A 21,978-nucleotide genomic window follows, 5' to 3' on the forward strand; every position below is an offset into this window, starting at 1 on the left:
ATTCTAAAGATGTTACTGCTTTTTCTATTTGTTTAAATTATATAATTGCCATATAATTATATTACACCCATTTTTTTTTTTTTTTTTGGAACTTGTGTAGCTTTCTAAAAATATTCAGTAGCTTGTATCTTGGCACACAATAGTTTCACTTCTGCTTGTATTTTTCTTATTTGGATAAAGACATATATTAAATGAATAAATGTAAAAGTAGAAGTAGCTTCCAAAACTGTAGCTATCATAGTTCTCTTATTGTTAAAGTCACAACTGCCAACTAATTGTCATCACTGCAAAGTTTACCGATAAATTGTGTCCATAAGACAGTAGTTTCTGTTCAAACAAGTAAGGTTTCAGATATGAATGATCGGTGCTGGGGACAGTCGGTGTAGGTGTAACACTTTTCCTGGCCCCACTGCATGGTGTTTTCTGCATTTGCTTATACTAGATGTGTAGTGGTAGTTCAACAGAGCCTACAGTTGTCATGGTAATGTGAAACCCAATTGTGCCTGCACTGCATCTGTCTGCGCGCTCTTATTTTGCAGTAAAGTTTTCACACTCACACTTAGGTATTAGCATGGTTTTAATGTATGCATGCTTACGCTTTTGTTGATTGCTATATTCTTGTCTTTGATATTTTCTAGTTCCGCCCACACTGAAATCTAATTAGTCTAAATTACAGATCCTCATGTATATTAAAGGGGTCATATGATGCTATTTTAAAGATCATTATTTTGTGTATTTGGTGTAACAGAATACGTTGACAAGCTTTAATGTTCAAAAAACACATTATTTTTCAAATACTGTACATTATTGTAGTTCCTCTATTCCCCGCCTCTCTCAAACGCATCGTTTTCTACAAAGTCCCTCCTTCCGACAAGCACAGTCTGCTCTGATTGGCCAGTTGACCCAGTGCATTGTGATTGGCCGAACAACAGAGCACGCGTCGGAAATGTAACGCCCCTCACCATAATCACGAGCTTCAGCTTTCAAAAGAAATGTAAAGACAGTTAATAATGTCGTTAGTTTTACCATCAGTTTAAGCTGAAAGGGGTACAGATTCGCTTGACAGACACAGTGAGCCTTGTACTCTTCTAGGTTCACAAAACTGTCGTCCACAAAATGCGTTGCACAAATTCAAACATTTGGGTTGTGCTGTTCTGTAAAGTAATCTTAATGATTCCTAACTGCATCTACTTCCGGAAGGCCAAATAAAGTGCTTTTGCCTGACATGGCTGCATCAACACTACTGCGGTTACTGAAACCACGCCTTCTTTCTTTGTGTGCACATTTGGGCGGAATTGTGCAAATATTTCCACATTGTGTTGTAGACATGTGGGGGTGTGTTTTAATGAGGCGTTTTAGCCTGGTCTGGATCAGCCTTCTCTTTTAGATGGAATAAATCCTCTTGTGGGAGAATTTGAGCTTTGTAACTCTGCAGATCTTATACATGCATAAACAGCTACATAACACACTAAAGAAAAGGAAAAATTGAAAGCGCATAATATGACCACTTTAATCATCAAGTATGGGCAAAGAGAGATGGATTGTAGAAGTTAAGAACATTTGATACAGAAACTCACCTAATAGCATTTTATATATTTCATGATAGTGCAGACCTTTTTTAGTTTTGTAACAGATATTTTAGTCTAGGATTGTGCCGTGTTTGCTTTAATTTTGGAAAAAGTGTAATTCATTCAATTTTCACAAACAGACTTATATTCTTAATTCATAGTAGACCCAGTTAATAAGATTATTGCAAGTAAATCCCACCAGCTACATTAAATAAAAGATTTACCGTAGCACAGCTTAGAGGAGTGAGACAGAGTGCTTTATTCTTCCTCCACACTTTCATTTCTGTAAATAAAAGTAAATAAAAATGTGATAAATTAGTTGATCACACAAAAATTCAGCAGCATTTACCTGTGTTCCTGTGTGCATGTTGTACATTCTAAATCTTTTAAGATGCAGATCATACAACATACACACACAGATGTAGGTTGAAGCTGTCAGATGGTATGTTTACATCCTGGTTACTGGTATTATACAAGCTGTAATCAAATGCAAAAACCCACGACTAAAATGTAATTTACTCCATTTCCTAATGTATGGATAAATGCTCATGCTAATTACTTAGTTGCTTGGAAACCAGCTGAATTGACAGACCTCCCTCTTAATATGAGGGTAATCACTGACTTGCATGAATTAGTCAAAGACCCTAATGGCTTCTCAACTCAGTTTGGAAAAAGGCAGTTTGTTTAGCTTATATGATGATTGCATGAGTGTGCCTGTGTTTTCTTTAAAGGTGTTTGTGCTTGATTGTACAATGCTCTGACACCTGGTTTCTTAGCCGTAGTCATCAGATTTCTCTTTACTGCTTCCGCATGCTTAGGTTATTCTCTCCCAACAATTTTCCCCATAATTATCAGATTTCGTTTGACATGTGTTTTGTGTTATGGAACCCGTGATCTTTTTCTCACGTCAACAGTACAGTGTTATACAGTAAGGTTTGGGTAATTTAATGCTGATGAGGCTCAGGAAAAAAAAGAGCTCTCTTCATGATTAATATTCAGCGTTTCATTTGTATTTGCAAGACTGCAGCCTGAGGTCAGAGGAGGTGAAATAATACTATGGAGACTATTGGAAAATCAAGTGCATACTCAAGGGTGCAATTACACTGAATAGAAAAGAAAAGCTATGGTGTAGCACAGTGGTGTTCAAACAGATTCTGAGTTTACTTCGGTTTTTAAACCTATAAAACAGAAGCATGCAGTTTTGTGTGTGCAGCTTTGTTTGTGTCATTGGTCCGTGTGCACAAGCAGAATGTGTGCATGAATGAAGACACTGAACAGAGGTAGATTTCAATAGAAGTGTTCTTTTATGATCACCATCAAAGTAAACACGGTTTTAAAATAACGAACATTGATTCTTTATTTCTCAAACTGAATAAGAATCCACTGACCTCATTTTAAGCCAGACTTGTTTGCATGCTGTTGAAGCTGACACTGTAATTTAGAGCTGTTCAGATCCTGTCTCTCTATAGTTATGTCACTTAGTGCATATTGCTGAGACTATAGCTTCTGTGTTAAAAAGCCCTGCTGCATTGGACTATTTCTTTCTTAACCCTGTAAAGCTAGACATATGAAAAGAATGTTTTACACACTCAGAAATAGAGCATTTTATTGAACTCTAGCCGAAATATAAAAAGACGAATTGTAAAAATGTTTACGCATGTGTTTTTGAGTATCGTATTTGATACATCAGGCTTTTATGATCCAATTGGTATGATGATATAGGAGAATATGAAGCTCAGGAAAAAAAAAAAAATCACACTTTTCTTTTTTTTTCAGAGGACCAAACTGAGTGAAAATATGCAATTTGGTGATTTGCTGATATTTATTTGGTCAAGACGTAAGATACAATTCTTATAGTTTATAATGTAAATTAATGAGATTTGTATCAGAAATATCACTGTAGGCCTATATCTCATGTATAACTCATGAGGGCAAAACATATAATACAATGCAATGATGATTTAAAGATGTACACAAACATTCTTCAAAAGCCAGATGTATCATATTTGATATATTTAACATGATTTTTCTAAAAAAAAAAACAAATAAAAAAAGGATAATCAAGCAAACCTAAGTTGCTACAGTCCAATAAATGTTCAAATATTACTAACAATATTAGTTATTCTTACCTTTACTTAATATAAATCAGTGAAGATGCCACAGCAAAAAGACACATGTACCCCAACCTTAAAGGGGGCATACCACACATAGTTTCAACCAATCTCATGTTAATCTTGAGTACCTATAGAGTAGTATTGCATCCTTCATATCTTCAAAAAGTCTTTAGTTATATCATATTTATAAAAGAAAGATACAGCTTTATGATTCTCTCCGAAAAAAGCCGAGCTCCTGGAGGTGCGCTGTGGGCGGAGCTAAAGAGTGACGATCACTTGAGCGCCAATTGCCAACAAGACAGAGACATTTGATGCCGTTTCACTTACCTTCTGCAGTTCTGAATCATGGCCGGGATTTTATAGCTGGGACCGCTCCATCTTTCAGTATCAAACGATGTGCGAATCCAGCGTCGAACTGGGCCTTATTTATAAAACGTTCGTCAACAAACACACTTGAGAAACTCCGTTGCTGCCCCAGAAAAACCAACTGCATCCACTGTTGGGATCTTCGGGAAGCTGAACAAGGTTATCTTTCCCTCACAACTAAAAATACACTTCTTTAGAGACATTCTTTCCGAGCGAGTCCTGTGCAGTGCAGCCGAATGAAGCGTGCTCTTTCTCTCGCTGTGGTCGATGCGTGCACGGGCGCGTTCTTCCAGGAGAAATGCCCATATAAGGATCCACCCTCGTTTACGTCATCAAGAGCCACGATCGAAAAAAAAAACTCTCCGAAACTTGTACGAACCTGGATGTAAGATTTTTGTCACAGAAATACTCTGTCATACCTCCAAATTGTTTTTTGAAACTTTGTCCATGCTTAGCATGAGAATCCAACTCTTTAACAGTGTAAACAGCGTTGTACCCCCTCTTTAAGGTGGATTTATTCAGAAATAGACAAAAAAAAATGTACTTGCTAAAAGAAATTATATATATCTATATATATAATCTCTCTCTCGAGTATTACCCGTCAGTGATTTAGTCAAGTCCAGTCAGGTGAACCTGAAAACAGCCTAATTAAGGGCTTTTTCATTCAGACAAACTCTTAACTAATCCATTTTGAAAATGTTGTTTTGCACATGCCTTGGATAATTTTATACAATTTAAAAAAATAATTTGGTAAAATTTCTGCTCAGGGAAGCTCACGATTCTTTGAAAAATATTGAATTTAATTGGCGCATCATCAAAGAATGAGTCACGACTGTTGCTTCAGCCTCACACTGTGTTCAGATTTTCAGGGAGAGCTGTATACATTTTCTCTCTCTGTATTGCTATGGGGAGGTAGACAGCAACAGTGACTCCACGACTTCTCATGGAGCAAACCACTGACGGACAGAAGGGGACGGGTGTATGCAGTCAGCCGTGGGATTTGTCTGTTTTGAAACCTCATCGCTCTGCCGCTGGTCTCCTCTACGAGGGCCTCTCCCTCTCTCCTGTTGAGCTGTGCCCTATTAGCTCACATTTATGAGACGAATTTTCTTTTTTCGCCTGGCGTGAGCACTGATAAGAGTGTGTAAACAATACTTTTCATCCCCTCTCCTTCAGTGCATGGTGGTCTCTCCCTCTCGCTCAGTGACATACGTTGCTGTTCTGTCTGCGCGCGAGGTGATTAGTGTAGCTCTCGACGAGAAGGAGCCCCGCATCCTGGGAAATGGCAAGACACGCAGCCATAGCTCATGCTGACAGAGGGGTTAGCGCAACTGTCGTGGACCGTTCTCTGACCGGACAGGCTGAGTTGGCCAACTTCATAGGTGACAGCTGAGCCCTGCCTCAGGTGCGTGAGTGAGCGAGAGAAAGAGAGAGTGAAAAGGGAAATCCCTCCCACTGTTTTTTCTCCCATAAGTAGGTTGTTTACCTTCAGGCCGACTGTGTGTGCGTGCACATACGCATGGGAGAGTGTGTGTGCCGAGCATGTGAGGCGACTGCAGGCCTCCCAGGGCTTTCATAGTTTGTTTGTCTGCTGAAGGAAGTGCGAGGAGAATTCACATATTAGCATGGAGAGTGAGTGACCAAAGTGAGCGTGGATTAAAGTGTTTGCGTTGTAAAATGTCGTTGTGGATGTATTGAGGATGATGGTGAGGATTTGTATTTTTGTACTAGTAGAAAGAATGAGATCCTCTTGATTTTGTTGAAGTGAAGTGTTCTTCATAGTGTGTTCTTTATGAATGTTTCATCAGTGTTAAATAGGGAAAACTCTGAATGGTGTTTATTAAAACATTTGTGTCAAATTAGAGTTAAATAGTTTGCTTTAGTACTGATAATTTTCTTAAACCCAAAACATACTCTATGTGAGTAAGTGAATGCTTCTACCTGTGCAAGCTCACTTTCACTCAATACACATTCTGAAATTCACATTGTGACACAAATATGAATTGCATTCTCAGTGTTACCACAAGGGGTGCTATTATAGACTTAAGAGCAGCGGTTCTCAAACAGAGGGCTTGGGCCCACTAGGGGCCTCAGCAAACTTCCAAGGGGTCTCAAGATGACATAAAAAGTTTTAAAATAACCTTTAAAATAACCTTTGAATATTCTTGTGAACTGTGGGGGTTCTTGAAATCAAAAGGGTTTAGAAGCACGGCTTTATCAAACTTTTATTATCATCTATAGTCAGTTTTCTCTTTTAGGACATCTGAGAGCCTGAACTAAAAACTGTGCAGCATACCTAGACACATGGGGTCAGTTTTCTGATGTTGTAAAACAAATCTGCGAGACTAGTCCTCAACATGTTGGCAGTGAACTTTAACTTTAACATCAAACACACTACCCTCAGGTTTCTTTCTCAGAGTAGTATTGTTGAACCCTAAAGGTAGTGACTATTTGTTCAGGCTGAGATTTGAAATGCAGTCATAGATACAAGTCGGGATCATGATGTTGTCAGACTGAAATGATGGGTAGTCTTGTGTAGTATGTGCAGTGATAGGACAAGCTTTGTGCTTTATCATAGAGTCCACCGATGGTGTGTTTATCAAGAATAAGAGTGGGCAAAGTACTAGGCCCTGAGGTATGCCACGCATATTCACCCAGCACATTTATGTATGCTTATAAACTATGCAGTGAGACATCAAAACTCAGACGTCTGATGACTGGGCGGCAGGTTGCCCCGAGGACAGCATTCACACTGACAAAGGACCTCCCATAACCAGGTCAGCAGCCAGCCAGCACAGGTAGCCGATTGGCGCCAGGGAAACGTCACACCCATGATATAAAGAGAAAGAGAGAGACACACACATACACAAGTATACACATGTTTGTCTGCCTGGTGAAGCTAAATTTAAAAACATTTAAATTTATTTTAACTTGTAGTGGGCATCATAACATTGCTTGTTTGTGTGTGAGCGTGTGTTTTGTATGTATGTGCTGGTATTGATAAATCATTAATACAAGTTATCAATATCTGTTGATTTTGTAAACTCTTATGATAATGGGTATGAAGTCTCATGATATTCTTCTACTATCAGCAAATGCAAAGATGGGAGATGTGTATCAATAAAAAGAAATAGTGTATTTGGACATTAGTGTCACATGATGGCAGTGCTTAAAAATTAAGGGTTTTTTGCCTCTTGGCAGAAAAAGATACAGTATGCTCTCTCTTATCCATTGCTTTCAAAGAGATTTAATTATAGCTCCATTAAATTGTCCCACAACTTATTAGCAGATATAAGATAGAAGCATCAGCTTACATGCAAACCTTCTCAACCAAAGACTGATGACTCAGAGTTTATAAACAGGACTAAGCTGACCTATAGACACGATTCATGACTGTTTCGTCAACTTCTTTCGTACAGCTTAGCGGTTAAAACGTGTTATATCTTCTGCATTTGGTGAGGGAATTTGAAATCAGATTGGACATTGCCAAATATTTCTTATCTAGCATGAAATATGAGCTTCAGAAAACTGCAGACGGTAAGAGAAAGACTAACTTGGTTGAAAGACAAATGTGACTTATGCAAAATATTGTTTTTCTTAAACTACAATGCAGTTGTATTGTAATGTGAACAGACATGCTTTGATATATTGGAATATCACTCCTCTGGAATATTGAGGGACAGAAATGGTGTCCTGCTAACAATGATTTGACTTCCCATTAGCTTAAAAAGCTAGAAATTGTGAAAAATGTTCTGTAAACTACCCAATGTTTCTTAAGGTTTGGGAAGTTGAAGGTAAAATATACTAGGTTTCCACAGATGTTTTTGTGTAAGTCACATGTCCATTTCTTTTGACGTCAGCTTTAGCTGATACAGATAGCTTATGCAACATGAGAAATGTGACTGGTTATTCTCAAGTCTAAGCACAGGTATCTTCATTACCTGTTTTCCTCAACACTTGACTGAGCAGGGCTGAACTGAGCACTGAACACACTGGCGCAAGCTGTTGATAATTACAGTAAGGGCCGCACATGCACGGGAATCATTATGTCCTGGTGGAATTTCTTTTAGGATCTAGCCTAATTTCTGAACAATTTTGCATGTTCACATGCATGGTCATGTTTCACATTCTCCAGAGCAAAGAAGTGAAGGCTCAGGGGCCTCAAAAAATGGGGTAGTGTGCCCTTAGTTCCTCCAAACGTTCCTAAAGAATATGTGTGAATTAGGGATTTATAATATTATAGATTGTAAATGCTTGTTGTTAATCCTTTAAGTATAGGTATTATATTCACATCCTTCAATGGTGATTGACATTGTGGAATGTGTCAGTGCTAAAGCTTGTAATACAAGAAAATCACTTGTTTTTTTTTCTCCAAAAATGGCTGTTCAAGTGTTTAAATTTTAAAAACAGCCTAAATACTGTTTTTTCTTTTCTTTTTTTTTCTCCTCAACTTAAATGGGCCTGTTTGAGGTGAATTTGTTGGAAATGGAGCTGCCAGGGATTAGGGGCCGCTGGAGGTTTTCAACAGACCCACAATAGCAGCCTGTTCAGGCCCTCCAGATCAAAGCGGACTATGCCTGAGGATCCAGGCTCTGGTTTGGGTTGTGGCCTCCCCAAGTGGAGAAACCAAACACAAGATATGGCGAATGATCTTCTTGAAACTGAAGGGATTGTCAGAGCTGCAGTTAGAGCAGGAATTAATTCAGAGTTCAGTTTCAGTTGGCCTTCCTAGGTGAACAATTGCTGTTGAAGTCACCAAATTATGGGGTGGTGTAACCTGCTCCAGGGGAACTGGATCAGGTGCTATCATGTAAAAGGTGACGAAACACTTACTTATAATATATTAATTAATTTATTTATTCGTTGTTGTTGTTTTCAAATGTATCTAGCTCTCATTTCTTTTAACTTGGGGCTTTTATTTCATTGAACATCAGATTGATATTGTTTATCTGGTGGAATTTAGTGCTGTCTCAAGTGTGGTCTTGCCATGTAAGTGCAGTTCACCTGAGGTCAGCCACAGCCAACCATATTCACCATATTATTTGTATTGCAGTAACGACCTTGCTTTTCATCATCACTGAAGTCTTTTTAGCTAGAATAAATTCTAGCTTTCTATCCTAGCATGGTTGTTTAGTCAATATCAGTAGCTACAGAGTTGTTCTATGTTATGAAGGGTTGGACAAGTCAACATGTATTGGTTCTGAATACCTTCAGTGGAATTTTGTGCAATGGTATGTAAGTTTGTTGTATCACTATCACATAATGCTGCGAATGCTCTTTAGGATTCCCTTATGTGCAGCTTGAATGTGTCCTGTTTCTATGGTTACATACTGCCACTGAGGACACCTGATGCTTGTGGAGAACATTTGCAAGTAAACAGGACATAGAAAATTGGATGTTGTGATTCTAGCATTTTTTAAAATGTTTTTTTTTTTTTCAGAATACAATCTCATTCTCATTTGTAATATATGAAAAGAGGGCCAGTCATTTTTTTTTCTTTTTTGAAAGAAAGAAATAGACACTTTTATACTTTTATTCATAAAGGGACACATTAAATTGATCAAAAGTAACAGTAAAGACATTTATTTTGTTGCAAAACATTTCTATTTCGAATAAATGCTGTTCTTTTGAAGTGGTGTTTCTTGAGCACCAAATCAGCATATTAGAATGATTTTTTTTTTCTTTTTTTTTAATATTCAAATAGTAATGGTTATTTTAAATTGTAATAATATTTCACAAAATTAAAAAAAAAAACTATTGACCCCAAACTTTAAAACGCCAGTGTGTGCATCGTTTTTTTTTTTTTTTTTTGGTAGTGAATTTAATTTGTTGATTTTACTAAATCAGAAAGCTTGATTTTTGTTACAGTAATTAGAAGATTTTTTTAATGAAAATAGTATCTCAAAAATTAAATTTTTTTTAAAACAATTCTACAAATACATTCAAAATGTAAAAATGTCATCTCCATTTTGCTGCAGATTTGAAGTTTGAATTCCTTTAGTTCAGCTAGAAGGCTACGGCAATCTTCCATTAACATCTTCATGTAGTAAGAAATTCACAGGGCAGTTCACCAAACTTGAGCTTCGCATGAGCTTGCGTTTCTTGTCTGCTGCGTTTGCATACGTATGAATGGAAGTCAATGTAACGAAAGGTGTAGTGTGACCAGCCCTTTATACGCACACAGTATCTTCACGAATGGCGGTTTAGCGGTTGCCTCTTTTAGCAGTGCACAGCGTGGGTTAAATGGTAGCACTGGGTGGATAGCACCACAGATCAAAGAAGGCTTTCAATTAGCAAACCCTTTCACAGCAGATTTACGTTTCTCCCACAAGGAGCCATCGATTTATGCGTATTGCTAGCGGGAACGAGCTGTCACCTCAGTCTATGCCTGATATGGAGTCATCTGACTGTTGCTCTCAATCAGGTTGAGATATGTTACTAGTCATAGTGTTTACAGAAATATGAGACTATTTCAGAATAGGGCTGCAGCTAACGATTATTTTTATTGTCGACTAATCTATCGATTATTTTTCCGTTAATCCATTTATTATTTTCTTATCAGTTGATTAATTCTTTAGTTAAACTATCAATAAATAATAACAGTAACTTCTGCTATTAATCTTTTAATATTTCATTCAAACATTTTCTCATAATTAATACTTTACAAAAAATAAATTATAACAAAGAAAGAAAAAAGAAAATAACAATAAATAAAGAAAAAAATAACAAGAAAAGAGAGAAAAAGAAAGAAATAATAACAATAAATAATTAATAAAAAATTTAATTGAAAGAAAGAAAACATTAAATAAAAAATAAGAAGAGAGAAAAATAAAAATAACCAATAAATAATTAATACAAAATAAAGAAAGAAAAGGAAAGCAAGGAAGCAAGAAAGAAATAATAAGAAAGAAAGAAAGAAAGAAAGCGAAAGAATAACAGGGCAGTGATACAATACAATCAATAGAAATGCACTTTATGGCTGCATTAACAGTTACTGTTTGGGACTGACAGCAGTTGTTTTATTTATTCAGCAGATTAAAACATCTACTTGAATATCTGTATGAATGAACAGCTGCTTTGAATGCGAGAATGCAGTTGGGAATCTTGACAATGTAAAGGCGTCAGTTCGGCTATATATATGAGGTTCTGATGGTCGTATAATAATAAATTGCTCTATGAACGCAAGTCTATGAAGTGACGTTGCCATCCTAGCCTTTACCTTCTGCTGTAGAGTCTTGTTTTGTGTTAACCATGGCAGAAAAAGTCTTAGGTAGGGATAACTGCATGCTCGCGCAATGGGCGTGGCTAAAGGTGCAACGCATCGACGCATCCCATGCTAATCGACGTATTTTCATAATCAACGTAATCGATGGTGTCGACGAATCGCTGTAGCCCTTTTTCAGAACTGGTTTAACTTGAAGTTTGCTGGTCTTCCAGAACCTGTTGGTCAGAAGTGGTGCCTGGGATCCTGTTTCCTCCATTATTTTGCAGTTCTAGAAGATATTATCAAATCAGTTATAAACAACAACACATGGCTATCAGACAATGACAACTGCCATTACTGACTCGTTTCTATTGTTTTCTTCACTGGATGATTTAACATCATTGTCCTGCTTTGTGTTTATTTAGTAGAATGGTTCCTTCAGACTTGACTCCATTGGCTGACTTGTAACTACCCTGTTTTGCAGGTGTGCATATGCTGAAAATGAGTGCTGCAGGGGAGAATGCCCTTGACCCAAACACCCCAGAGTCACGGAAGAGGAAGGGCTCTCCATGTGATACCTCTGGTCCCAGGTGAAGTATAAGAATGTCTTTCGCCTCCAGTTCGAAGTGTTTCACATTACTGCGTGTTTTATAAGGTCTTAGGAGTTATGTCATTTTATGTAATAAAATGACTTGCAAGCAGACATCTGACAGTGTAGTCAAGGTGTGTCAGAGGAAGTGCAGCGAATAGCACCAAGTAGTCTATTTTAACAATTGACATGCTTGAAGTGTAAACAAAAAATAGTTTTTTTTGTGTGTGTTTGTTCTTGTTAGTTTTTTGTGATTGTTAACAAATAAGTTGTTTTTAAGAAGTCTTTTAACTGTTAGAATAAGAGCGACAATTTAGACATTTCAGTTTTTAAATTTCAGTTTGTTTTTTTGCTTTTGTTTATCAATAAATAAAATATTTTAAAAGGTGTTTAATAAAATAGTCTTTTAAATGCTAGAATAAGTGCGACAGTTAAGATTTTTTGGTTGTTTACCAATAATTGTTTTTGATTTTTTATTTATTTAAAAAAAGTAATTTTAGTATATGGGTGACAATTTAGACACTCAAAGTTTCACAGCATTTGTTAATTTATCAATAAATGAAAAAAAAAAAGTTTAGTTTAGTTTTTTTTATAAATAAATTACATTTTAAATATTTGTTTATTAAAATAGTCTTTTAAATGTTAGAATAATGGTGACAGTTAAGATTTTTCATTTGTTTATTAAAAAACATTTTTAATTTTAGTATATGGGTGACAATTTAGACACTTAAATTTTCGCCGCATTTGTTAATTTATCAATAAATTAAATTTTTTTATAAAAAGTCTTTAAATGTTAGAATAAGAGTGACAGTTTAGGCACTTTAATTTTTACCCCATTTCTTTATTATTTCTTTCTTTCTTTAAGTTTTATTGGGTTTTGCCAGTAGGATAAAGGACAGTGGGATTGGGAATCAGCACATAGCCCAGACCAGATTCAAACCCTGGTCTCTGTGCACAAAACAGCCTAATAAATAAAACTGAAAGCTAAACTTAATAACTAAATAAAAATAAAATTAACACATCCCAAATATATCTGTCACGAGCAATGCACGATATAGGTTCAAAAGTGGGTTGTTTTTAGGTGTAACATTGCAGGCCAGTGCATTTTTTGAAGGTTTCCTTGTGTTAGGGTTGGTAGGAGGAGAACTGGTCTGTCTGGCTGAGTGATACTCTTCCATAGGGCCTTGGCGGGGCTGATGTAACAGCCTGTTTCTACAGCAACCCCACGCAGAGCCCTGACCTGTGTAAGCAGCGCGCCTGCGCACAACCTTGGCGAGGCGCTGACCTACTTTCTCTGCCGTCTTCTCCCACACACACACACACACACACACGTTAACATGTGCTCACTCTTGCAAGTCATTCGTATGTACATGCACTTGCTCACCCAGGAGTGGGACAACCAAAAACAGATAAGCACTTTCCTCCATCCTCGCACATGTACGGCAGCCATTGGTCACACACGCGCACTCTGGAGGAAAGGAAAGAGCTGATTGTTAGTGTCTTAAATTCTTTAAATAGTCATTTTTTTATTTTCCGCTAAGCAAATAATCAATGCAATTTTGATTATGAACCAGGCAGAATTATTTTATTTCCTTCCTTCCATGGTTGACTGAGCACTTGATAAATACATATATTATTTACATAAATATATGATAAAATACATAAATATAAATGTTGAATGTTATTGTAAAGTGTTTTTTGATTTGATAAAAAAATATATATTATATTAAAATATTGCATATTTAATTTGTAATGTTTTATTGTTTTCATTTACAAAGTAAAGTGCTTTAGACTTTCAAGAACATATGCACTTCTATTCAAAAGTTTGGAGCTGGTGAGATTTTTTTATGTTTCTGAAAGAGGTCTTCTATGCTCACCAAGGCTGTATTTATTTGATCAAAATACAGTAAAAACAGTAAATTGTGAAATATTATTGCTGTTTTTAAAAATCTGTTTTTAATGCATTTTAAAATGCAGTTGTTTCAGGCAGTCATAAATCTTTCAGAGACCATTCTAATAAGCTGATTTAGTGCTCAAGAAACATTTCCACTGTGCTGCTTAATATTTTTGTGGAAACCGTGATGCAGTTTTTTTTTTTTCAGAATTCTTTGATAAATGATGCTTCAAAAGAGCAGCATTTATTTATCCTCGCACACGTACAACAACCGTTAGTGTAAGACACAAACTCATGCACACGTTCCTATACTCTTTATGCATTGAAGAATAAACATGAAACTCTCTTATTCTGTTTCTTTAGAATCCGTCCATTTCTGTCAAATCTTTTCAGTTGCTTTTAACACGGTGCACGCCTCCAGTTACAGCGCTTTTTCACCTTGCCATCGCCGATCTTTTGTTTTTGACTGGATGATAAATGGGCTCAGATCTGAAGCCTTTGCATTCCATTGATATCTAACATTACTTCACCATAGCCCCTGACCATCTGTCTTTCTCTCTCCTATTCAGCCGCTCTCTCTTTCAGTGTCTCCTCTCAGCTTGATAACCCATGTGCAGCATAAGCCTTTGAGGAATGCCTGCTAGTGCAAGGACCGTACGCAGCCCAACCCTTATTAGCTCTACAATGATACGTCTGTGTAAAAGTGTGTGTTTTAGCCTCGCTCTGGTTCCAGGCCACCCACAGTTTGTCCCTGAGTGCACCTATAGTCTCCCCTCGCCCAGCATTCCTCCTTTCAACTGCAGAATCCTCTGCCTCTATCAGGTGGCAGAGCGCTGAGACCGCTAAATCGGGGTTCAGGGGCTGTTTGTGATCATAGTGCTCTTTGAGCATCATGAATTATTCAGGGCCCAAGTCCTTGCAGAATGCCCACTCAGCCTCTGTGCCAAACTTTACCACTTCAAGGCTTTGTCTTAAAAACATCATAACAGAGCAGCAGCAGGCTGGCTTTTTTCTTTTCTTTTTTTTTCTCCGAGTGCAGTTGGTTGTTCACGTGCCAGCAGAGGAAGGGAGAGCTGATTGTAATTCTCGTTTTGTGTATTGAAATGAGCATTTAAGTCAATTTCAACTAAGATGATTCATGTTATTTTCATTAGCATGAGCCAGGCAGATATTGCCATGTGTTTTTATGAAATTTATCTATGTATTTATTTTTCACCCCAGGTGACTGAACGCTTGATAAATAAATATTGAAATATATGTATTTTTCATATATAAATAGATTTAATATAAATAAAATGTTTTAAATAAATCATTATAATATATGCAGTTTTAATTGTATAGGAAACATGTTGTGTGTTTACATTTTGAATATACTTAAATATGCACTACTCTTCAAAAGTTTGGGCTTGGTAAGATTTTTTATTAAATATTTTTAAAAGTGCCCACCAAGGCTGAAGTAGGAATTATTGTGAAATATTATAATTTAAAATAACTTTTTTTCTATTTTAAAATATTTTAAAATGCAATTTTAAAATGATATTTAGTCTGTTACTTTACACCGTTTCTGCAGTCTTCAGTGTCACATGATCCTTCAGAAATTATGAAACATTTGTCATTATTATCACAGTTGAAAACAGTTGTGCTGCTTAATATTTTTGTGGAAACCATTATATAATATTTAGGAATTTGCAATAGAATGTAATGTGTCCTTGCTGAAAAATAAGTAATCATATTAAATAAATAAAATGTTATGTACATTAAATCTTTTATTGTTTTCATTTACATTGTAAAGTACAATGCTTTAGACATTATTTCAAGTGAGTGCTAATGCATAAATGCAGTGCTAATGCAGAGTTAAAATGTGCATATATATATATATATATATACAGTGAGGAAAATAAGTATTTGAACACCCTGCTATTTTGCAAGTTCTCCCACTTAGAAATCATGGAGGGGTCTGAAATTGTCATCGTAGGTGCATGTCCACTGTGAGACATAATCTAAAAAAAAAAATCCAGAAATCACAATGTATGATTTTTTTAACTATTTATTTGTATGATACAGCTGCAAATAAGTATTTGAACACCTGTCTATCAGCTAGAATTCTGACCCTCAAAGACCTGTTAGTCTGCCTTTAAAATGTCCACCTCCACTCCATTTATTATCCTAAATTAGATGCACCTGTTTGAGGTCGTTAGCTGCATAAAGACACCTGTCCACCCCATACAATCAGTAAGAATCCAACTACTAACATGGCCAAGACCAAAGAGCTGTCCAAAGACACTAGAGACAAAATTGTACACCTCCACAAGGCTGGAAAGGGCTACGGGGAAATTGCCAAGCAGCTTGGTGAAAAAGGTCCACTGTTGGAGCAATCATTAGAAAATGGAAGAAGCTAAACATGACTGTCAATCTCCCTCGGACTGGGGCTCCATGCAAGATCTCACCTCGTGGGGTCTCAATGATCCTAAGAAAGGTGAGAAATCAGCCCAGAACTACACGGGAGGAGCTGGTCAATGACCTGAAAAGAGCTGGGACCACCGTTTCCAAGGTTACTGTTGGTAATACACTAAGGCGTCATGGTTTGAAATCATGCATGGCACGGAAGGTTCCCCTGCTTAAACCAGCACATGTCCAGCCCGACTTAAGTTTGCCAATGACCATTTGGATGATCCAGAGGAGTCATGGGAGAAAGTCATGTGGTCAGATGAGACCAAAATAGAACTTTTTGGTCATAATTCCACTAAACGTGTTTGGAGGAAGAAGAATGATGAGTACCATCCCAAGAACACCATCCCTACTGTGAAGCATGGGGGTGGTAGCATCATGCTTTGGGGTGTTTTTCTGCACATGGGACAGGGCGACTGCACTGTATTAAGGAGAGGATGACCGGGGCCATGTATTGCGAGATTTTGGGGAACAACCTCCTTCCCTCAGTTAGAGCATTGAAGATGGGTCGAGGCTGGGTCTTCCAACATGACAATGACCAAGCACACAGCCAGGATAACCAAGGAGTGGCTCTGTAAGAAGCATATCAAGGTTCTGGCATGGCCTAGCCAGTCTCCAGACCTAAACCCAATAGAGAATCTTTGAGGGAGCTCAAACTCCGTGTTTCTCAGCGACAGGCCAGAAACCTGACTGATCTAGAGAAGATCTGTGTGGAGGTGGGCCAAAATCCCTCCTGCAGTGTGTGCAAACCTGGTGAAAACTACAGGAAACGTTTGACCTCTGTAATTGCAAACAAAGGCTACTGTACCAAATATTAACATTGATTTTCTCAGGTGTTCAAATACTTATTTGCAGCTGTATCATACAAATAAATAGTTAAAAAATCATACATTGTGATTTCTGGATTTTTTTTTATAGATTATGTCTCTCACAGTGGACATGCACCTACGATGACAATTTCAGACCCCTCCATGATTTCTAAGTGGGAGAACTTGCAAAATAGCAGGGTGTTCAAATACTTATTTTCCTCACTGTATATATATATATATATATATGCATGCATACATAAATATTATATAGAGTATGTATATGTATTCATAAATATTTCTAAATATATATTGTATGATTGTAAAATGCAGTGCTTACGTTTTTTTTAAGTATGTTCTAAAAATGTACAATTCTCTTTTTGTTCCTGTTTGTATGGTAGTGTGGAGAAGCGACGGCGGGAGCTGGAATGCCGCTACATTGACGAACTGGCTGAGTTACTGTCAGCCAACATGAGCGACATTGCCAGCTTGAATGTGAAGCCGGACAAATGCCACATCTTAAAGAGCACCGTGGACCAGATCCAGCAGATCAAACGGCGCGAACAGGGTGAGTAGCCAGTGTCCATGCTTTTCCTTTGGGGCTGTGCGTAGGCTGCGCACAAGTATTTCCATATACTTCACATTACAGACAGGAAATTGACACACTGCAAAAATTGTAGTGCTTATGATGGTTGGTTTGTTGACGTGCCTAATCAGATAAGAACCTGTGTTCCTTCAGTCTTGGGTAAGAAGAAATAAAGTTAAACGTATAACACAACAAAAGATCTGGTTTTTGTTTTATCTGGTTGTTAGACCGGCTGTAAATCACAGTGGAGAGAACGACATTGACTATGTTTACATGGACATCAATAATCAAATTATTTACCTTATTCTGAATAAGACAATATTATGATTAAGGTGTTTACATGAGTTGCTTTTGGAATATTCCTTTCATGTTCCCGTTTTACATGTTATAGTACATAATCGATGAATGGCACGCGTCATTACATCCCCACGCAACTCCATTCGGCGTCCCCTCCAGAATTCCACGTATCAACGTACAGTTCCTCTTTGTTATGGTGCCATATACAGTTTTGGGTGTTTCATTTTTAATTTTACAAAAGCTTCAAGTGCAGTTAATTATTTGTCATGCTGTATGTGCAAACAGACGAGGGGGGTGTTGAAGCCATGCTCTTTTGTTTGCCGTCAAACGGGTGTGTATCCTGTCGCAAAATGCGGCGAAAAGTCCTACAAAATGGTAATGGTGTGATTAAGGTGTGTACATGTATACAGCACTTCGATAATGCGACTTAATTCAATTTGTGTTTACTTTGTGCATGAATTTAGCCAGATTAAGGTAATCAAAAATCAGTTTATATAGTAGATTTTTAATCAAAGTATTGTCTTAATCGTGTTAAAATCGGAATATTGTTGTCCATGTAAACGTACTGATTGTTCATTCGGCACTGCTTTTTAGTAGCTTCTAAATCAGTTGCACAGGGCTTTTACTGAGATATTTTTGGGGGCCCACAGGATGTTATTATTTGCTTGCCTCTTTGGTTTGTTTTAATCAGTAACTGGACAGAGCTCTAAGACAAATCCATAAAATGAAGGGAACATGTATTGTGTCCAAGACACAGTGATTAAGTACATTTTTGAAGTTCTACTGGGATGTTGACTTGCTGTACACTGTTAAAAGATTTGGGGTCAGTATTTTATTTTATTAGGTTGGCTTGAGAAAGCCAACCTACTGATCTGCTATTTAAGATGCTTATTATTATTCTTATGAGACTAAAATTTCTAAACGCATCTCCTCCTAGAGCTTTCAAGATAGAACCACCAAACTTCAGCCCAGCTCTTCAGACTGGTCTGACTCGAGTTGCTATATCTCTTCAGACTGATCGGACTTATAGTTTTCATAAAAATGAAGATTAAAAATCATAAAAATCCCATAAACTTACATTGACGGAATGTTCAGATGAGCCAAGACTATTCAAGCTCCAGCTGTCAAAATCAGTCAAGCTTCCCTTCTATGTATTATTTCTAATCCATTCAAACTCATCTATCTAATATTTTTTTCTAATCTATCTATCCTAGCGACATGCTAATCATGCTAGAAACATGCTATATAAAATATAGGATACTTGGACCAGTCTAGATATCAGTAGACATCAGTTTCCACTTAATGGTTAAATATTTTCTAAGACCAACCGGTCAGACCTTGAATTGGGCACTTGTGACCCAAGTCTTTGTGAGCCAAGCTCCTTTCCTTATCATTGATTGTTTTATTTGTTGACCTTAAAGCTAAACCAATGTAGTATTAATTTCATTGGTATTGCCATTGCATGAAACTCACTGGTGATTAGACTTGCTACAGCATCTGACTTGAATTGCTGTTGTTGTCACTCTTATTTCCAAATGAGAGAAACCTTGAGAACTCAAAAGTAAATTGAAGTGTGAACAAAGCATGTCAGTTAGCATTATCTCACGCTTGAAAGTAATTCAGAACATGCACTCAGTCATTCTTCATTTTGACAGTGGTAAACATGTCATCTCATGATTTGTAGGCCTAAAAAAGGGTTTTGTTGGCATGGCAAACTAAGGAGACCCTGGAATAGTGAATATCACTTATGTAAAGAGGCCACGAGAGGATGTTTATCCGAAGATCTAAAAATTCATCAATGTCAGAAGACTGTGGGGTCCGCATATTAGGTGGCCAGGCACTGGTTAGCACAAACATTTTAAGCTGCCTCTAGTCTCTTTGCAGGACTGTAATGTATACACCATAATCCTTTAAAATGGCACTTGACCGATAGTTTTTGAAGCCGCTCTGCTATATCTGGCACATCTGCATGCACTGCAGGAGGAAATGCATTATTATTATTTTTATTATTCTATTTTAACAAAGCAGTGGGAAATGGGTTAAATTGTATTGCATTTGTGAGCACAGGAGAAAGTATGGCTTAAGCAGGAAGCGTAATCAGTCTCTGTGACTATAAATGAAGGAAGATATATGTGACTGCACTTGTGGTAGGGCTGTGTGATCACAGCGTGCACCAGTTATGCTTTTTTTCGCCACGTTTGCAATAGTGTTGGGCGGTATACCGGGTCGTACCGAATACCGGTGTTTATTTTTCTTATGATATGAATTTTTAAAATACCGCAATACCAGTGTTATTTAAATAACGTTCTGAACGCGACACTGTTTGAGAGGGGTCTCTTTTCACTATTGCATTGTGGCGAAGACACAGCTGTATGTGTTACTAAGCGTGAAAGTTCTGAAGCTGTAGAAATAGTAGAACGTGATAACAGAAGAACTCATCCACCGCCCGCTGCCACCAGCTCCCGCATCTCACACCCACAAGCGTGACTTTAGCACTATATTTAGCAACTTTCAGACCCTTTTAGCTGCTTTTTTTCTAGGGTTGTTCCGATTCCGATACTAGTATCGGAAATTCCACTGATACCACAAAAAATTCTGGTATCGGCGAGTACTTGAACCCATGTACCGATCCGACACCATTTTTAAACAAGATTTATGCCCGCTAGCTTTGCTTAACACTGCAAATCGGAAATCAATTCTTCTTCGCTGCTCAGAATGCAAACACAGGAAGTTGTGCACAAGCAACCACTATTTAGAGCAGCAAAGAATAAATACAAACGTGGTAGCACATTGCCAGTAAATCACTTGCACTCTGACCAAGCGCTTCAGAGTTTCACTCTCCGTCAAGCGATCTGTGCTATTTTTCAGTTCATCTGAATGGATGTGCAGCGCACCTGTATTTGACGCACCATAAGCTCTAGTGTGAAGTGCACGACTCGCTGTCGCTTTGCTTTTTTCCTCACACGCAAAGAGAGAGAGAGAGAGAGAGAGCGAGCGAGAGAGATAGTCTTGCATGTAGCGCGTCAATTCTGCTTGGTATGTAAACGATATTCTTTGTTGTATTTTATTGTCAGAATAACGGAGTTCCTTTGGAATTCTTGAGCTTTTAAGAACTGCCGGGTTCTCAGGTAGTAGGCGGAGCTAATGCGCAAGCGACAATCTCATTGGCTGGCGCTCACCTATTATCATCCCTGTTTTGATTTCAGCAAATCAGTTCAAGCGAACGCAGACAACGTGATTAATATTCATAAATCCAGCAGCTCGTTAATCCTTAGAGCGTTTTACGTTGTTCTTAGTAGAATTCATAGTATGATTATTATCTTATCAGTATTATTGATAGTTTTCCCCCCATTTTTTAGAGAAACACTGAATGGCCAAAAAAGCACCACCACCAGTTCAGTTAAAATGACTGTATTCATGGTTACCAAGTTTTAATTCTAATTGCTAAAGTTATATCATTAAATAATACTTGATTATCATAATACATTTATAATGCTTGACTGACTGATTTTAAGAGTGTACTTTTAGATATTTAAATAGATGTGCCATTTTCCAAACATTTATATATTATATTTTTTTGGTGAAGCACACCATAAAATAATTGTATCAATTCATACAGGGCTAGTAGTACATACACCTGTAAAACCAGATACACACCCAGGTATCGGATCAGTACTCGGTATCGGCCGATACCCTGAGCCTAGGTATCGGAATTGGTATCGGGAAGGGGATATTACTGGAGATAGATATATATATATATATGTGTGTATATATATATATGTATGTATGTGTGTGTGTGTATATATTTGTTTGTGTGTGTATATTAGAGGTCGACCGATAGTGGATTTTACCGATAGCTAGGTTGGACCACACTGGCCGATACCGATTAATCAACCGATAGTTTTTAAAATGGATACTGAACGAAAACTAAAATAGAGCTTTACTATTTTTAAAAAAGCAGTAACAGAACTGAACCATACCTTGTAAATGAATAAAAATTTTGTATTAATATGAATTATTATATTGATCATTAAGGTTATTTCATAGTTCACTAATGTGAAAAGAAGAAACTTTAAAATTTAAAAATTAAGCCTATCAGTAATAGT

General features: G+C 37.2%; 1 protein-coding gene across 3 annotated transcripts in view; it reads left to right on the plus strand.

Moving 5' to 3' along the window:
• The window catches only part of ncoa1 (nuclear receptor coactivator 1), a 67,534-nt gene that overhangs the window by 14,161 nt on the left and 31,395 nt on the right, over window positions 1-21,978 (plus strand). For 2 of the 3 annotated variants that reach the window (XM_058754925.1, XM_058754927.1), the window contains exons 4-5: window positions 11,737-11,842; window positions 17,391-17,557. In XM_058754925.1, coding sequence (XP_058610908.1) covers window positions 11,745-11,842; window positions 17,391-17,557 — 265 coding nt within the window. In that variant the 5' untranslated portion in view covers window positions 11,737-11,744. Of the gene's footprint in view, window positions 1-2,579; window positions 5,454-11,736; window positions 11,843-17,390; window positions 17,558-21,978 lie in introns of those variants that run through there. The other variant, XM_058754926.1, reaches the window with a different exon arrangement.

Source organism: Onychostoma macrolepis, chromosome 20 (genome assembly GCF_012432095.1).
Source record: "Onychostoma macrolepis isolate SWU-2019 chromosome 20, ASM1243209v1, whole genome shotgun sequence".
Classification (NCBI taxonomy): Eukaryota; Metazoa; Chordata; class Actinopteri; order Cypriniformes; family Cyprinidae; genus Onychostoma; species Onychostoma macrolepis.